This window comes from Sus scrofa, chromosome 8, assembly GCF_054392235.1.
Source record: "Sus scrofa isolate SSC_HxYL_T2T_F1_AM1 chromosome 8, Sscrofa_HxYL_maternal_Yorkshire_Landrace_v2.0, whole genome shotgun sequence".
Taxonomy (NCBI): domain Eukaryota; kingdom Metazoa; phylum Chordata; class Mammalia; order Artiodactyla; family Suidae; genus Sus; species Sus scrofa.
The window spans coordinates 72,294,899-72,314,917 of record NC_139390.1 but is presented as its reverse complement, the minus strand read 5'-3'; the positions used below and the strand labels follow the sequence as shown (position 1 = coordinate 72,314,917).

The 20,019-nt window shown below is 38.5% G+C and overlaps 1 protein-coding gene across 1 annotated transcript in view; it reads left to right on the top strand.

Annotated features, from left to right (window-relative positions):
* The first annotated feature begins 1,553 nt into the window (after window positions 1-1,553).
* The window catches only part of LOC100623351 (transmembrane protease serine 11E), a 45,159-nt gene continuing 26,693 nt past the window's right edge, over window positions 1,554-20,019 (top strand). The window contains exons 1-2 of the mRNA XM_013978755.3: window positions 1,554-1,637; window positions 18,398-18,522. Of these exons, the coding sequence (XP_013834209.1) occupies window positions 1,630-1,637; window positions 18,398-18,522 (133 nt within the window). The 5' untranslated portion in view covers window positions 1,554-1,629. The remainder of the gene's footprint in view (window positions 1,638-18,397; window positions 18,523-20,019) is intronic.

Here is a 20,019-nt window from a genome sequence, read left to right as displayed (position 1 = left end):
ACCTCTTCAGTGTCACATGATCTCTTGGCTCGAATGAAAAGGACAGATGTGATGCTCTGTAGCCCCAAGTACAGTGTGGCCCCAACATGGAGATTTCTTGAGTTACTGTCAGAGAGTGACTGCAGTTCTTGGCAGCCTAATCTCACACTTCCCTGTGGATCCCAACTTCCACATCTGTTCAGAGGAGCCACTGGCTAAACAGACATGCAGTCGTATTCAACAGTATTTACCTGTCTGCTTTATGGTGATCTTTAGGACCGGTCACGCATATCCTCTTCCTCCTTCCTCCTGCTCTTCTTTCCACGCATATTTTTGAGAGCCCACATGTGTTAGGAATAAAGTTACTGTTAAAAATTCACAGTCTAGTGGAGCTGAGATACAAATAAAAAATTCTAGAACAATACAGTAATGTTATGTATGATACCACAAGAGCAGAGAGGAGAAACACCCAATCTACTTTATGTGGATTAAAGGAGGCAATTTCAAGGTTATACCTGACACAAGTATACGGATATTTGCATATATATGTGTCAACACACATTTAAGAAAATAGATTGTTAACTTTTCAGAAATAAGATAGTGATGACTCAGTGCTGGTTGATATGCCAGCCTCCACCGCAAGGAAAGATACAAACTGTCTTAACTGGGCGTGAGTATTTGCAAACAACTTGACTTTTCTAGAAGAACAGTGGCACATAATTTTAAGACATTAATGCTTTTCTAACCTCTACTGCATTTTCAACAGCTAGCTTATATAACAAAGGAAAACTTTCATTACATGCATGGTAAAGTGGAAAGCATGTCAGAACAGTTTTTTTTTTTTTTTTTTAAAGATGTTAGTCCTATATAGGGGCATTGACTGTGATTTTGACCAATTAAACTTAATTATTCCTCAGTTTTCTTCACTAGAAACAAGGAGGCTGAGCAAGATGATTTTAAATTTTCTTTCTAGATCTAAGCATCTGACTTTTATCTAACCACTCTGGTTTACATTAACACTTTTAAATTATAATTTTTTTCAACAGTTTTATTTGGCCTATTTGCTTATTCTATTTTATTTTTTCTTTCTTTCTTTCTTTCTTTTTTCTTTTTCTTTTTTTTTTTTTTTTTTTTTTTTTGCTTTATAGGGCCATACTCGTGGCATATGGAGGTTCCCAGGCTAGGGGTCCAATCAGAGCTGTAGCTGCCGGCCTAAGCCAGAGCCACAGCAACATGGGATCCAAGCCACATCTGCAACCTACATCACAGCTCATGGTAATGCCGGATCCTTAACCCACTGAGCAAGGCCAGAGATCGAACCTGTAACCTCATGGTTCCTAGTTGGATTCGCTAACCACTGAGCCATGATGGGAACTCCTAAATTATAATCTTAAGGTAGTACCTTTTAAGTTCCCACTGCTAGAAAGTGCTTATATTACTTATATTCTCTCGCTCCCTATAAAATTTGACGTTGTTTTACTAGTCACAGTCTCCATCACACTAGCAAAGACCTGTCGGACTGGTTCTAGTTAGATCATCAGTGACTTCTTTCTTCACCTCAACCCAGCCCACAAAATTGGTGATAGAGCCAGGAAACACACACTTGATTGCAGACCTCTGTCTCCTCAGCATCTTCCTTGCTGGTCAGCAATGTATCGGTGAGTTCCCTTGTCTTTTCCTTACCCTTGGCCTTGACTTGTTTAAAAGGGCATGAACCACACCAAGGAATGTGTAGATCTTCAATTTATGATGTGCTTAATATAGAAAAATGCTTTTGATATTTAACACAAAATTATGTCAAGAAATAGATTTCTCTTCTTTGTACATTTTTGTTCTCTGTCCACTTATGTCCCATCTCCAAATATTTTTTTCTAAATACTTTCAGAAGAATTCAACAAAAGATAAAAGTACATGATGTTTGAGAACTGTCTTTTAGTTTAAGAATAGAATGTGTTTCTAGCTTGAGTTTTATTTGTCCCATGTTATATTATATCAATCATATCATATTACATAGAATATATATCGAGAAATACTCAAAGTTATACATGAGAAAAAATAAATCTGAAACCATAGGAGTTCCTGTTGTGGCTTAGTGGAAACAAACCTGACTAGTATCCATGAGGATGTAGGTTAGATTCCTGGCCAGCTCAGTGGGTTAATGATCTGGCATTGCAGAGAGCTGTGGTATAGGTCACAGATGTAGCTCGGATCTGGTGTTGCTAGAGCTGCTGTACCCATGCAGCCATAACTCTGATTCGACCCCTAGCCTGGGAACTTCCATATGCCACAGGTGCGGCCCCTAAAACAAACAAACAAATCTGAAACCGTAAAGATCAAATTTATGCTTCTTTCTATAAGTAAATAGTATACAATTTTAAAATTATATTTGTTTTAAAAGAATTAAATAGAAACCTAAGAAAATAAATGATTACATTATTAAAGTTAGATTTTTAAAATAAATCCAATGATGTACTTGGCCACAATCAACTTCTCTAACAGATAAGTCATAACTATTCTGAGGTTGTTTTCCTTCAAAGTTAGAAACTAAACACTAACAAGTTTTCAGTGTACTAATTTGGGCTCTAAAAATAATTTTATTTTTATATTAAAAATTTATTTTCTCTGATATATTGGCATACTATTTTTTTATTAATTTCTACTTTGAGAAGAAAACAATTTTAAAAGTATAAAACTTCCAATGGAATCTTAATAGTGAAAAACATTCAGACTCTGTCATTGATAGAAAGTTCTACATGCTCGTTATGAGAAGTTTAATACTCTCTATATTTGTTAATAAAGCAACTAAGTGCTATAGACATCACAAATTTAATCAGACTTTTCAAGGCTTCCTGTTTTTTGCAAGTGCTTCTCTATAATCCATGACAGCTTTGTTTCCAACTGTTTTTACCTGCATTATCTTCAAGAATATCACTATAGATAAGGGTACTTTTATTTAAACATATGTTTACTATCAAACTCAAACTCAAGATTCTAAATTGATTTCAGGCTGTCTATGCTAGATCTTAGTGAGTCTGGAATTTGTAGAGGGGAGCTATAAGGTGGGAATATCGAAATGAATTTTTCTGAGTATAGTCTTTAATTTGAAGCAAAAGATGTACCTATTTTTCAGTCCTGCTTCAGAGTAGATGGAAGATACCTCTCAAGGAAAAACAAACAAGCCAAAAATTCCTTCCTGATCTAAAAACTGTATAAAAACAGGGCACATATTTTGAGGATTTGTTAAGATAACTGGTTAAAGTGGAAAGGAATTAAATTTTTATTCATATTTGCTGGAATAAGTGTACCAACAAACATTCTTTAAAGAAAGAGGAATACTGAAAGAGGTGTATTGAAAAATAGGCTATCTATTTTTGAGGCCATTGGTTCATAACTGGGAAGGTATATCAGAAACAGGTGGGGAGTTCCCATCGTGGCGCAGTGGTTAACGAACCCGACTAGGAACCATGAGGTTGCGGGTTCGATCCTTGCCCTTGCTCAGTGGGTTAATGATCCGGCGTTGCCGTGAGCTGTGGTGTAGGTAGCAGATGCAGCTCGGATCCAGCGTTGCTGTGGCTCTGGCGTAGGCTGGTGGCTACAGCTCCGATTCAACCCCTAGCCTGGGAACCTCCATATGCCGTGAGAGCGGCCCAAGAAAATGGCAAAAAGACAAAAAAAAAAAAAAAAAAAAGGAAACAGGTGGAACGTTTTATCAAACAGCATGCTCCTCCCTCTTTAGCCAAATTTCTGATTACCCCTCTTCTGCTTCACCTGTTCTAAATGAAAACCACCAGTTTAGAATTTAAAGGTAAGAAATTTGGACCAGGTAACCATTATTCTGCAGATGGTATCATTTTTCCCAAACTCTTACTTTATATTATTATTTGAGCATGAAGAGATCAACACATTAATTTTATTAAAGCACACAGCAGAACATTAAAGAAAACTTTATCAGGAATAAATTTGTAGGGAAGAGATTTGGGAAGAGAAGAAAATGTTTATTAAATATATTACTGTTGATGAAGATGTCTGCCAACTTCATTCATCAGCAACCACTGACAAGAATTAATGTTAAGCAGATTGAATTTATAGACAGTAGTATCTAAGATAGACAGTAGTATCTTAGAGTATCTTAGATAGATGAAGGTAAAATGAATAACATTCAAATGAAACAGAATTCAGCTTTTCCTCAGTAGGGTAAGCATTATCTCTCAATGTGTGACCACGGACTTTTGCCCATGAATCACTGGGTACTTATTAAAAATGGAGGAAGTTCCCATTGTGGTTCAGCAATGGCGAGCCCGACTAGTGTCCATGAGGACATGCGTTTGATCCCTGGCCTTGCTCAATGGGTTAAAGGATCCGGTGTTGCCGTGAGCTGGGGTTAGATTGCAGACGTGGCTCAGATCTGGTGTTGTTGTGGCTGTTGTGTAGTCAGGCAGCTGGAATTCCAATTCCACCCCTAGCCCAGGAACCTCCATATGCCATGGGTGCGGCCCTAAAAAGACAAAAGAAAAAAAAATCCAGTTCTCATCCAAGAAATTCTCATGAATCTCTAGTTGGGGCATGGGGATTTTATTTTTAAAAGTTAACAAGATAGTTCTTATTTATGTAAAGTGTGAGAAGAACTGATACAGTGTAAAGCCATTAAAAATGAAGGAGCTTGTAAGATAGAAAGAAATTACAGCAGAAATGAAAGAGGTCAGTTTGTCCCTTGTTTTCTTTAAATTGATATAATTATATCTTAATGGGAGGTGTTCTCTCTGTGGTTACCTTTCCCTCCGAGGGAGGAGAGTAGTCATTTATGCAACATAGTGATGATTAAGGAAGAGAGGATAATTCCAGAAGGTCTGGGGAACTGAAGAGAGGATACAGGCATGACTTGGGTAGCTTGTGTCAGACAGGAAGGGTGGTCTTATTTGGATTCAAAATCGGTTTACAGGGAAAATCGCAATGTAAAATTAATTTAGCAACATCTTCCTTTTTGCCCTGAATTAGTCAAGATATAGGAACGAACTACCTAAGACTGTAGGGTCCCTCTGCTGAGGTTTGGTCCAGAGTGGCTCTCTGATGATCTTCCAAGTCCTTAATGCTTCACCTCACTTCCCCTTCCGCTAAGATCAGTCCTGGTCCATAGTGAGTTCTTATTTTGTGCTAAATTTTGCATGGAATAAAACTATTTGTTGAGTACCTATCATGCATTGCACATTTTATAAAATACTGATTTAACTTTGACAATACTTTGAGAAGCCATTCTTGGGATCACTTCTTTAAAAGATGAAATAACTCCAACTCAGACTGTCCAGGATTTTAAGTGTTGGATCCAGAACCTGACATTGGGCCTTTTGGCTCTAACGTCTGCATTCTTGCTACTTATAACACACTGTTTATCATATATGGGCAACTGAAATAGTCTTTGGATGAGTTCCTTAGTGGCTCAGTAGGTTAAGGATCCAGCATTGTCATCACTGTGGCTCTGGTTACACCTGTGACTTGGGTTTGATCCCTGGCCTGAAAACTTCTGTATGCCACAGGCATGGCTGAAAAAAAAGTCTTTGAAAAGTTTGCCCTCTAACAGAGAAATGGAAAACATGCACATACACACATGGAGAAAACATGTATTATATGTAGGCATACATGTCTATATAATGTATAGGCAGGAGTTCCCGTCGTGGCTCAGTGGTTAATGAATCTGACTAGCATCCATGAGGACGCAGGTTCGATCCCTGGCCTTGCTCAGTGGGTTAAGGATCCCGCATTGCCATGAGCTGTGGTGTAGGTCACAGATGTGACTCAGATCTGGCACTGCTGTGGCTGTAGCGTAGGCTGATGGCTTCAGGTCTGATTCGACCCCTAGCCTGGGAACTTCCATATTCCCGTGAGTGTGGCCTTCAGCAACAACAACAGCAAAAAAAAAAAAAAAAAAAAAAGAAAAAAGAAAAAATATACATAATGTATAGGCAAAGAAACAGATCAATACAGACTAATAATAAAGACTGCACACATATGCTGAAGGAGAAGGGGTAGTTGTATAATTTTACTTTCATCGATAGGGTTTTATAAATGTTTTGAAGAACGCGCAGACTGCTTATTTCATTCTTACAACTGTCTCTGTATTTAAGAGATAAGGACATGACCTAACTTTGCCTCACTATCTCAAAGATGATCTGTAACTGAGAGTACAGCACTTCACTTACATCATCATTGTTTTCTAAAAAAGATTGCAACATTTGTTATTGTGTGAAAAACAAGTCTATCTTAGTGCAGCATTTCATGAAAAGAATTCATCAGTCTCAAGTAACTGAAACTATTTTAGAGCATCTTTATTATTTCGTTGTTGCCTGCTTTCTTCCAAAAACATACCACTGCTTCAAAACAAAGAGGAAATAAACAGAAATATTCAAGAAACAAAAAGTAGCAGCATGTGCTTCTTTGTCAGCACTGAGATTTGTTAGCGCGCCTGATGCTCTCATGCTTGAGGATAGGGTGACTAGGCAATCGTGGGGCGGGTCTTCTAAGACGGACGGTTGTGAAATGGGTGCTCCATTGATCATGGCTTTGTCAGGGTTAGAATTTAGAGGAACTCCTCTAAGTACACCTCACAGAACATTCCTTTGAACGTATTCTCATCTAAGACAGTGGATGAGAATTGTGAAGGATAGTCTTATGGTTTCAAGCATAATTTGATAAGTTCGAAATGAGTGGGTTAGAGAGTAGCCAAGTTTTTAAGAGGTTGAGAAAGAAAAATGGGCTGCAAAGACACCAGGTCATGCCAGAACCTGCAAGTTCAACATTCTCCCAGCTATCTACATGGCCTGCATGGCTGAGCAATTTCTGAGATTTTTAGAATAGTAATTCTGAGGTGATAGGACTAAGCTTAGGGGAATCCAATGTATCACACAGTCACTATTAAATTCTATCTTGCAACCTTTCATCTGAAGATGTCAGATGATCTCTCTCTCTCTCTTTCTTGGCTGCAGCACGCAGCAGCTTGATGTGGTCCCTGACCAGGGACTGAACCCAGGCTTCAGCAGTGAAAGCACCAAGTCCTAACTACAAGACCACCAGGGAACTCCCGATACCTCTTTCTTGAAGTTGCAATAGCAGATACAGAAGGATTTATCACTCTGTTGAAAGTTGAGCTATGAGTCAGTGCAGAACAAAATAATAATTGCTATCATTTGTTTCACATGTACTGTGTGGCAACTACTGTTCTAAAATATTATGTGCATTTAATCTTTATAACGAACTATGGCTATGATTATATCACTAAACCCATTTAATAGATGAGGAAACTGAGGATCAGACAGGTAGCAAAATTTGCCCAGAGGTGATTAATGGCAGAACTGGGAATTAACCTAGGTCTATCTGACTCCAAAGCTATGCTCTTATTACAATGCTATACCATCCCCACAACGCCACCTTTATCTACCTAGGTGGTGCTGCTGCTATGCTGATTTAACTCTTACTGTGTTAAAAGATAAAGTTAAATTTACAAGGAACAATGTTATTGTTCAATGGATAGTCTTCTAAATAGACCTCCAAGGCTAGTAGACAAGAAGCATCTTTGTGTATCGATAAAAGGATGCCATAGTCAAAGATTAGGTAACTTGCATGTGGTCACAGGAATGGGTGTCAGTCAATATTAAAGATCAAATCTGTCCTCCTGATTCACCTGTGTACCAAGTTCAATGTTGTCAAGTACAAGAGTTAAACTAACACAGGCGTCTGCCTAACCCAGGAAATACTATTGTTACAGTTATTAGTATTACTATTTGAATTTGTATAGTAATATACAGACTTTTAAAAACCAGTTGTTGCACATTAAAAGCTTGTCAAGTCACATTTAGTAAAATTCATAGAGAGGACATATAGTAGGATATATATATATATATATATATACACACATATATTGTATATATAATATATGTGTATATTTACACATAATTCCAACATACATTTTCTTATTTGGTACCTATCAATAACCCTGTGAAGCTGATAATTTTAATATCACTAGGATTTTACAGATAGGAAAACCAAAGATGAGGAAGACAGATTTCCAAATCTCTGGGTAAGTGATTGGTAGAACTGGAGTTTGAACATGCAATTCTAACTCCTGTCCTGCACTTACTTTTTTTCTTTCTTCTTTTGTCTTTTTTTTAAGGCCATACCTGTGTCATATGGAAATTCCCAGGCTAGGGGGTCAAATCGAGCTGCAGCTGCCTGCCTACCCCACAGCCACAGCAACACAGGATACGTGCCATGTCTGTGACCTACATGGCAGCTCACAGCAATGCTGGATCTTTAGCCCACTGAGCAAAGCCAGGAATCAAACCCGCATCCTCATAGACACACATCAGGTCCTTAACTTCTGTTGTGCTGACCCATCAACAAGAACATATGTCCTCCAAATCATGGTTTGGTATAGCTGCCTGAGCCTCAGGTGGCACATATGTAATCTAGCTGTGGGATGCATCTCAGGATTCTACCCACTGGTATAGAGACTCCACTGGTCCGTACTTATTCATATGGACAAGGGACATTATTCTGTTTTCCAGGGGGCATGTTAGGCACATCAAAGATTCTCTTATTAAGGGAAATATTTGAGATAGGCACCTACAAGCCTCTACCAAGTTTGAGTGATGAGAGGTATATCCAGTCATGTCTAATAGCAGGCAGGTGGATACATGGGTTGAAGTTTATACAAGTGATCTGGGCTGCAGGTATAGATTTGGTCACTGTCAGCATAAGGCTACAAATTAAAGCCAGGGACATTGGTGATTGAAAATATTTAGTTCTTTTGGGTAAAATAATACTTTTCTTATAATTTTATGCTACTAATTTGCACAGCAAATTCTACCTCATTCTTATGTGAATCTGAGCATATTTTACTGCCAATATAGTAAATTATAAATAAGTTGGATATATAATGACCAAAAAAGTTGTGTTCACTCAAAAGTTAAGACTTAATACCTCCATTATATCCTAGGTACACAATTGGGGCAGGAAATTCATTAATAAGAAATCTCACTTTCGGAAGAATAATGTAAACATTTTAACAGGTTCCATGAATTTTCCAATTGTCCCTCACTGCTAAATTAATTCAGATAGAGTTTACTATATACAGAACTTTCTAGATTTTCTGAGGGATTCTTTGTGTATGGCTTACAACGCTTTCCTGAGAAACAGCAACCAGGACAACACCACACAGTTTTAGCCCACATTGCAACTGCACATTCCAATTTTACGTCCCCTCGATGGTTTACGTAAAATGCAATTTTACAAGTCTAGGGATTTTAAGACTGGTTTAGGATGCAAGCAATCAGGAAACTTTATGACTTCCTCATATGAAATCTGGATTATTTCAAATGCCTGGCAGACCCTCAATTTGACCACTACAAATGATCTAGTATGCAGCTATCAGAAAAATGATGCATTTGAGAAATTATGTTAATTTTGATTGTTTAAAAAATGTTGAATTTTAATTACGATAATGTTAAGTATTTTTAGGTTACCTGAGGCATGGAACACTTACTGTGTTGGAAATTAAAAAGTATCTAGATCAACTAAAATTCCCATTGTTTTTTAACAAGTGAAGAAAATGACAGCCCCTTCAATATCATGTAAGTTGTGGGTAGGGGATGCTGGAACTTCTGTGATGTTGAATATGCTCTCACATTTCTCATCTGAGAAACTCAGGACTTAGATGAAAGGACTTAGTCCTTAAAAACAAGCCCTAAGACTTAAAATCAGGTCACTGGTCTTCCACTTCAGAGTTGCTTCCACTATATCATGCCAATTCTCATAAGAGGCATCTAGACAAAGTCAAGAGCAAGATTTGGTAGAAAGACATCTAACATTTAAAAAGTTACCCAAAGTCAGCGCCGTTGATGAGCAGCTTCAAGAGTATCTCTAGCTCAGGTTTCTCAACCATTTTTTCTTCTGATACACCTGCCAGGCATACTAACACACTCCGTTAATTCTTTCTTTCTTTATTTTTTCACACATTAAAGTGCATACAATTCACTATGATGAGCTGCAGTGGTATCTCTTGTCAGCATTTCTGTGGGAAACTGGCTTTTAAAATTTCTAACTCCGATCATTTTGGCTTTTTATCAAGCTGGAAAGAGTTTGAAGAAAATAAAGCAACTATGTGAGTGTAAAGAGTTATGCTCTTCAAGCAAAGAGTGTAAAGAGCTAAAATAGCTCAGTTTACAAGTCTATGAACCCATACCTCATTACTTAATAATATCTTTAGGTTTTTTTATTTTTTGATACCCCATCTATCTGTGATTGTAAATTTCTAGAGGTCAGAAAAAGTGCCAACCTAAATCTCAGCTTATAGCCTCCTATAACACATCACGTCTGGCTGGGAATGGAATAAAGACCCTGATGATAACATGATGGAGATCAGAAACATTCCTTTCTGTTGAGTTGTCGTTAATATTTATATAATACACATGTCCAACAAAGTTTGATGATATCATATATGTAATCACAACTTCCTTTTAAAGTAGGTGGGCGGAAAGATATTATCACCTGTTTTTTGTTTTTTTGTTTTTTGTTTTTTGTTTTATTAGGGCTTCACCCACGGCACATGGAGGTTCCCAGGCTAGGGATCCAATAGGAGCTATAGCCACACTGGCCTATGCCCGATTCGAGCTGCATCTGTAACCCACAGCTCACGGCAATGCCAGATTCTTAACTCAGTGAGAGAGGCCAGGGATCGAACTCGCGTCCTCATGGATACTAGTTGGGTTCGTTAATTGCTGAGCCATGACGGAAACGTCTCACCTGAGTTTTACGGTCAGTTAAATATAGGAATTCTTGAGCCTAAGTTAATAAGGTTTTCTGTCATTCCCAATATTTATTAAAACCTTACTACTGCACTAAGCAATATTACTTTTATTAAAAACTTACTACCTCTACTAAGTAATTAATACCATATTTTATGTCTATGATTTCAATAAACTTTAGGTACTTTATAATGTGAAAATGCCACATGTAGCCATTTCAATAATTAGGAAGTGTTGTCATATATTTAAAAAAAATTATCTCAGAGCTTGCTATAATTTCACACTGCTCCCCCACCTAAGACTGCTTTTACTGAATAGTAATTTAAGTCATTTGCCAGGATTGAGGCACGTACTGTGAGTATTACAAAACTAATTCTTAGAGTTCCCATCATGGCTCAGAGGAAAGGAATCTGACTAGCATCCATGAGGACGCAGGTTCTTTTCCTGGCCTCGCTCAGTGGGTTAAGGATCTGGCATTGCCGAGAGCTGTGGTGTAGGTCACAGACACGGCTTGGATCCCAAGTTGCTCTGGCTGTGGTGTAGGCCAGTGGCTATATCTCTGATTCAACTCCTAGCCTGAGAACCTCCATATGTTGCAGGAGCGGCCCTAAAAAACGCACATAGACAAAAAAATCCCTAATTCTTGCTAGGAATATTGTGGAGAGTTTAGTTCATTATATCTACATAGTATTCTTTTTATTAGAAGCTGAAAGAATTACATTGCTGCAGAACAACTATTCAGTTTTTATATTACGGGTGCCATAAAGAATGTAGCTGAGTAGGGTTTGCTTGTTTGCTTTGTTTTGTTTAGGTTTGGTTTGCTGCTAGAAAGCTACAAATTTTGTGGCCTGACTTAAGGAAATATCCGGATGGGAATTACAATATGTAGTTTTTAATACTATTACCATTTTATGTTTCCACTTATGTTTTGCTTTATTCTTATAGCTCCAATTTAATTTAATACATATATAAAATATAATTTAATACTGTACATTTAAATTAATAATTATATAAATACATATGTGCTTACAAGCCACCTTAAACCAGTCTAGAACAAAGTGGAATAGAAATAAAAACGTTTATAATAAAAGCAATGAATTTCCCACCTTTGTCTTGGTGCTATTAAAAGAAAATGGGAACAGTTGTCTAATTTTAACTTCTTTATGAGAACTGTTCATAGTTATTATTGTAGGGAATGTACCTACAATTCAGTCCCAGAGCCTGGCTGGTGCTATTAGACATTTTATAGATGTGTTTGTGTGACAGCAGACAGGATAGAAATAGGTTATTCGTAATTTTATAAGAAGTAATTAGTATTTCTTTAAAAACAGCAAGAAAACATGATCCACAAACAGATATTCAAAATTTTAGTTCCATCCTGGATATTTTTATAGTCTTATTCTAGAAAGTATACAAAAGATTGAAAACCTTACCAAGCCTGCCGGTAGGAGTCTACCATAAAGGAAAAACCTCTGAGGTATTTGTATGGATAAGACAAGCAGGTACAATCTATGAGCTAAAGAAATAAGCTAGTGCCCAGCAATAAAAACTGACTAAACACTTATTAATTAATATTTTAAAACTGAAGCAATAACTGAGGGAATTAGAAATGTCCGAATGTGCTGTCCTGTTACTTCATTGTGGTATCTTTATGCTTTTGTTTGGATCTTGTAATTATACACAGATTTTCAATGACCTCAAATAATATGTATTTCCTGAAATTAATGTCCCGGTATTTTCATTTATCACTTTCTGTACTATGATAACACTTTACAGTAGATAGATAAAATCAGAGCTAGAAAATCATATATTTTAAACAAGTGAAACAGACATCTTAACCACAAAGTTTGATTATTATATAAAGTGTTTTATGGAAATCAGGCTTTAGTTAAATGTTAATTATCCTTCACAATGTCCAACCAATCTCTTCTTGTGTGGAACATTCCAAGTTCTTTTCTAAGACTAATGCAGACCAGAGGTCCTTTGAGAGAGGTTGAAAGCCACACTGCTCTGACAAATGGTCAGTTTGGTTTCGTTTATTCAACTTCAATTCGATTCCCCTTGTGACTATACCTGGAGCACATGGTCAGAGAATATAGATAAGATGTATCCCAAGACGGCTTAAAATGTATGTTCTGATGTGATGCTCAGGGGTGAAGAGAACTTCCTGAAGTGGAGGGCACTTTTTTGAACTGCTCTTAAGTACACACAGGCTTTTATGATGCAAGCAAAGAACAGACTCAAAGTTACTTCATACAGGAAGCAGAAGGATCAAAAGCAAAGAGCTTGAAAGCCGGCGGGCAAGAGGGGGAATGCCAAGGTAACTTAGGCCGACCTGGGTTTCAAGTAGTCTCAGGCATTGGCTCCATCACTTATTATAGATAAGAAAAGCAAATACCATATGATATCACTTATATCTGGAATCCAGTATAAGGCACAAATGAACCTATCCATAGAAAAGAAACAAACTCATGGACTTAGAGAAGAGACTTGTGGCTGCCAAGGGGTAGGGAGAAGGAGTGGGATGGACTAGGAGCTTGGGGTTAGCAGATTCAAACTATTGCATTTGGAGAGGATAAGAAACGAGGTCCTGCTGTACAGCACAGGGAACTACATCTAGTCCCTTGTGATGGAGGATAATGTGAGAAAAAGAATACATACACACATATATATGTATATATGACTGGGTCACTTTGCTGTACAGCAGAAATTGACAGAACATTGTAAATCAATTGTAATAGAAAAAATAAAAATCTCCCCCCCAAAAAAGGCAGCTTAGTGTAATGGCGAATAAATCAGAGACGGGGGCGGGGGGGGGGGGGCTGCGGTGGCAGGTAGGGGTGCTGTCAGAAGAGAAACCTGTTATTGAACTACAGGACGTGGTTTAGTGAGACTTGTCAGAACAAGATCAGTGGTGACAGGATTGTAGACACACTACATTAGGTTTCCCATGCAGTTGAGACTAAAATATGAAAGGATGATTACACTTCCCAACACAATTCGCACTGACTTGTAGGCTATTGCTGATATCAGTCATCAGTAAACTATAGCCTAAGGGCCCAAGACCAGCCCAACACATGTTTTTGCAGAATGCTGGAGCTAAGAGGGATGTTTTTACTTTTTTTTTTTTTTTTTTTTTTTGTCTTTTTGCCATTTCTTGGGCCACTCCTGCGGCATATGGAGGTTCCCAGGCTAGAGGTCTCATCAGAGCTGTAGCCGCCGGCCTGCCAGAGCCACAGCAACAAGGGATCCGAGCCGCGTCTGCAACCTACACCACAACTCACGGCAACACCGGATCGTTAATCCACTGAGCAAGGGCAGGGATTGAACCCGCAACCTCATGGTTCCTAGTCGGATTCGTTAACCACTGCGCCACGACGGGAACTCCTTTTTACTTTTTAAATGGTTGAAATAAATCAAATGAATAAAAATATTTCGTGACAAGTGAAAATGATACAAAATGCAAATTTCGGTGTACAGATAAAGTTCCATTAGAACACAGCCATGTTCATTTGTATATACTGTCTATGGCTGCTTTTGTACTATAATGGTAGAGTTGACTACTTGCAATAGGGAGTGTGTGGTTCAGAAAATCTAAAATAGTTACCCTCTGGACCTTCGCAAAAACGTTTGCTGGCCTCTGGCTAAAGTAGTTGATAACCCTGCACTGGTATCACCAGCTTTACAGATATTGTGCGCATGTTCCTTCAGAACAGCTCAGCTGCACTGAGCTGAAGAACAGTCAAACTAAGAATATCAGTGCTGCTTACCATGACAGAGGGGGGCAAGGAGTTTAACATCCGCTATCAATGGGTATGTGGTGGTGGTGTTAGGTAGGTGTTTTTTCTGTTTTTTTGTTTGTTTGTTTTTGTCTTTTTAGGGGTGCATCCTCGGCATATGGAGGTTCCCAGACTAGAGGTTGAATCGGAGCTGTAGCCACAGGGCTATGCCACAGCCACAGCAATGCCAGATCCTTAACCCACTGAGCAAGGCCAGGCATCGAACTTGTGTCCTCATGGATCCTAGTCAGATTCACTTCCGCTGAACTACGACGGGAACGCCAGGTGTTTCTTCTGTTAAACTTTCCTTGGAAGCACTGTGAGCCTTGCCTTTATGGGTCTGCCGTGTTGCCATGAGGTTTATTTGTGTTTGTGCCTTGTTATCCCTCATCTTTTTGTTGTTGCTGCTGCTTTTGTTTTGTATGCTATTCTAGAAAATAACATATTAAGAGGTGATAATGATAATGCAACTTCGGATTTGTCCTCTGGAAATTTGGGGTTTATAAACATATACCCCATTTTAACTGCTATATTTACCAGCTATATTCACCATCTAATCACACATGTCCCTAAATTAAAAAGAAAAATCATAGAAAGAAAGAAATTTCTGAAGTTATTATAATTCATCCAGTCTGTCTAAAGGCAGTTTTACTTGAAGAGATTCAGGTAAGTTTCAAAAGACCACAATAATGATTGGACAAGGATTTATATACAGGAGGAGTTTAGTTATATAAGTGCCTGTTGATATGTAAAACAGATTTATTCCTCCACTTTACTAAATTTTTTTTTTTTGAGCACACTCCTACTACATCTAATTTGGAGCAATTCAGTATTGATTCACTTGCCAAGAGAGAAGACAAAAAAGTAATTAAGAAACAGGATGAATATATCTGAAAAGCAGCACTCTACAGACTGGGAAGGGAAGAAAGAATGTTTCAAATAACAGACACCTCAGTAATGTGGTCATTACCACTATTAGTAGTAATTAAAATAATAATAATAGATAATAGTCCTTATTATTTGTATAACGACTTTCTACCTGGGAGCTCAATGTCATAAAATACTTCATTTTTCTATCTTCAGAGATCATCAAATTAAGAAGGGTCTGGAATTCTTATCCTTGTTTTTCATATGGAGAAAATAAGAGAAAGGATTGAATTTGTTGGTACCGCATTATACAATAAAGAAGTTGGTGACAAGAATCAGAAATATACTCTCTTAAGTGTTTATTTGAAGAAGTGTTTTCGATAGGTTCTCTTTTCCGTTTTTGCATGCCATCTGGCTTATCTCCTTCAAAGCCACTGAAGTTAGAACATCATTAAAATAGTTGTGAAAGGTGGGAGACAGGAAAAGAAGATAGCAGTACCTTGAACTTGATAGTGATAGGAACACCATGAAAAGACATGTACAATCATCCACGTGTCTCTCTCTCTCACATTTAACTCAAAAGACATGATGTTTCTTATTAAAAAAATCCACCATAACACAAAAAAGTACATAGCATAATTAAAGTTTCTCTCTTACTTCTATTTCACTTCTTACTGTTAAAAATTTTGTATGCCTTTTTATATACTTTGCTATGCATACACATCGTTTTATTATTTATAAAAATGGGAATATGGAATGCATATTCTGCAACATTTTTCATTAAAATATATCACTGACCTTTTTGGTCTTAATACAGGTAGTTCTACCTCATCAATTTAAAGGCTGCATTATTTTAATTTTGTCTCTATTAAAAGTTACTATAGAATAAATAGAACTTCTGTCTTACATTTCCCAATTCTACATAGTGTGGTCATGTACTTTAAACAATTATATCATGTTTCCTACAATTACAAATTCATATTCTTCATCTGGTATAGTTGAGAAGCCCTTCCCTCCCCATATTCCCTCCAAAGTTTTGCTTACGTCTGCTATATGCATCTCCTTTCTTCTGCAACAAGTGAACAGCAAGCATTCAGGGATGAAGAAGAGGAATCAGTATATATGCTCCTTAGGCACGTTTGCACATAAAAAATGTGCAGAAGAGAAGTGGAGAAGTCTTTTTATAGTGCCATTCTAGGAACAGGTGTTTGGAATCCCATTCTAGGGAGAACTGGAGATGAAAGAGGTTGGGGAGAGGAAGATGAAGTTTCCTTGGCTACGGTCCCATGGGAAAACCACCCAACTGAGGGAGGAGACCAAGTCGAATCCCTGGAGCCTTTCACTAATCCCAGCGACCGCAGTAGGGACAAAGTCATGTAGCAGTGATACTACTGACTTCTGTGACAGTGTTCCCACCAAGCAGAACACAGAGGCAGAGCCAGAATGTGATGACAGTGTGCAGACACCAGAAAGGTGATATCACGTCCGGGTCCTGTATAACCAGGAAACAGAGTCAACCTTGATTTCTGTGAGGAAACGTGACTGAGAAATGTCTCCCAATTTGTACAAAGTTTTCATATTCATGATCTCATTCTGGGTCCCACAGTCAACCAACCACATGCTTCAGACAGAATGGGTAGCCTATCCCTTGTTGACAGATGGAGGAACTGAGTTCAGAGTCTAAATACTTTGTCCAAGCTGGTATGGGAAGAGCTGGGCTTGGAATTCTCTGTGTTCTAAATCAACCCCAGCTGTTCCTTCAGGGTCACCCTGCCTTTTCCCTCAGGGCTCAAGCACTACACCTCTCTGGAAATAAGAATGCATGCCCTTGATTCTATCAGCATGATAAATATCTCAGGAAATTTAAACTAACAGCATCATGTTTAAACAACTTGGCCAACTCTGACTTATCATTTCATTTTCCCTAGCTTTTGAGTTTGCTTAATAACTATTATAACACAAGGGAATCGCAACATTATTAATCAAACAAAAATCAAGTCGATCAACATTTTTTTCAGTAATATGCATTTCTGAAGGCAGAACAAATGGGAAAGTTTCAGGAAGTTTCATGCAGAAGGGATTTCCTGCAGCACTGCTGAGGTTTAGAGGTAAATATCAGCTCACTCAGGTTTTTTAGAAGAGACATGTGGTTATTTTTTATGGGTATCCTCTAAGTTTGTTTGGAAATAATCAGGAAAGTGGGAGGAGAAGATACTTAGAATCTCTGCCTGGATCCTGTAATGGTTCCAGCTGTAATATATATCACAGGCCATATAAGATTCCACAGTGGGGAAGTTCCTGTCATGGTGCAGCGGAAATGAATCCAACTAGTATCCATGAGGATGTGGGTTCCATCCCTGGCTTTGCTTAGTGGGTGGGGATCTGGCGTTGTCGTGACCTGTGGTATAGGTCTCAGATGTAGGCCGGCAGCCACAGCTCTGGTTCAATCCCTAGCCTGGGAACTTCCACATACCATGGGTGCGGCCCTAAAAAGCCAAAAAAAAAAAAAAGAAAAAAAGAAAAAAAAAAATATATATAGTACAGTGGGAACAGGCTTTAAACATTTTCATTGCTCCCACAGGGCATCAGTGTGTATCTTACACAGGGCTGGCTCCAGTAAATCATAGCTAACTCATACAGAGAGAGCACCTTCTCTATGTGAGGCATTGTTGTAGGCACCTTACCCACAGTAATTCATTTAATCCTTACAACAACCCTATGAGATTGATACTATCATTATCACTTTCATTTTATGAATGAGAAAACTGAGGCACAGAGGAGTCGAACTGCCTGCCTAAGGTCAGAGAACTAGAGGCAGGAACTGCTCCAGCAGCCTGAGATTAGAGTGTGTCCTAAACCAGAACAGTATCCTTCCATCTGATGAGTGTCCTGAATTCATTCCCCAGGAACATGGGCTTGACCTGAGGTGTGGATGTAGTGTGCACTGTAGGTAATGGGCCTGTTTGCTCTCTTTCTCAGGCCAGCTGTGGTGCGGGCCAAGAAGAGAGCTTGTGTGGAGCCCTGGGTTATTGGCCTCATCACCTTCATATCCCTGATTGTCCTGGCAGTGTTCATTGGCCTCATTGTTCACTATGTGAGATACAGTAAGTATGGCTGGTCCTGGCCCATGGACTCTACCTCCAATATTCCCTGATGGACATTCCTCTTTTGATTTGTCTCGGGCTTAATTCACTTATTACTATAATTCATTTGCATCGCTGGTACAAAGAACTCTTTACCTGCTTTGTCCCCCTCTTAATTCTCATAGCCCACGAGGATTCTTTCTTTTATCCTGGGTGGATCAGTGCTTTCTGCTGGGAATAGGATGCTGTGTTTTGTATTCATAAATAAGCTATAATTAAGGGAGGGCCATAGGGAAGCTAGGGTCCAAAGTTTTGAGTCGTTTGAGGTCATAAGGGCAATCACCTTGATTTAAAATAACTCCAACTCATTGAAATCCTTACAGCTCAATAAATTGAACAGTCAGAGATCACAGAGAAGTAAGCTCCATTCTGAACTAGGAAGTTGGAAAATAATATAGTGGTATATTGTGGAATAGGTACCTATTTTTTTTTATCTTAAAATCACCTTGGGATATACTGCAGGTGATTAAAGAAGATGGGATATGCTGAGAAGGTTAATTATAAAGGGGTTTGCTCTGCAGTAATCAGGTACTGACCTGCTGGATAAACCATGAGCACTGCTATGTTATTAAAAAGGTCCCCAAGATACTTGAGAGCTGCTCTTCCAGGGCAAAACAACCCTCCGAAGTTTCCTTCCTACTCTACCTCAGGTTTTAAGAAGTTGGCTCCACTTTGACCTATTGGTTTAATATCTCCCTTGGTGACTAGATAACACTTTGATGTTCAAGACCCTATAACCAAAGAAGCGAATCACTTGATTCTAATTCAATTGGGAATGTGCAGAAGCTGCTTTCCTGTAAAGAGAGATGATCTATAAATTGGTTGTCTTCTGCTGGCACACACAAGTCCTTTTTTTTTTTTTTTTTTTTTTTTGTATTTTGTCTTTTTAGGACCACACTCGTGGCATATAGAGATTCCCAGGCTAGGGGTCTAATCGGAGCTGTAGCTGATGGCCTACACCACAGCCACAGCAACACGGGATCCGAGCCGCGTCTGCAACCTACACCACAGCTCACGGCAACACCGGATCCTTAACCCACTGAGCAAGGCCAGGGATGGAACCCACAACCTCATGGTTCCTAATAGGTTTCATTTCCACTGCGCCAAGAATGGAAACTCCCACAAGTCCCATTTTAACTTCCTAAACAAGGTGGATTATTTCTGGGCAGTTTAACAATATTGAAGATTTTTTTTTTTTTGGATAGGATTTACTCACATGCAGGTCTTTGAATTTGGAGTATCTGCATTTTGATAATTTCTCTGGAGCATTTTTTTCATATGAAAAGACTAGCTGGAGTTCCCTGGTGGCTCAGCAGGTAAAGGATCTGACATTGTCACTGCTGTGGCATGCGTCACTTTGGTGGCATAGGTTCAACCCCTGGCCTGGGGTCTTCCACATGCCAGGGACATGGCCAAAATAAAAAAAGAATAGCTAAAATAAATTTACAGTTCCACAGT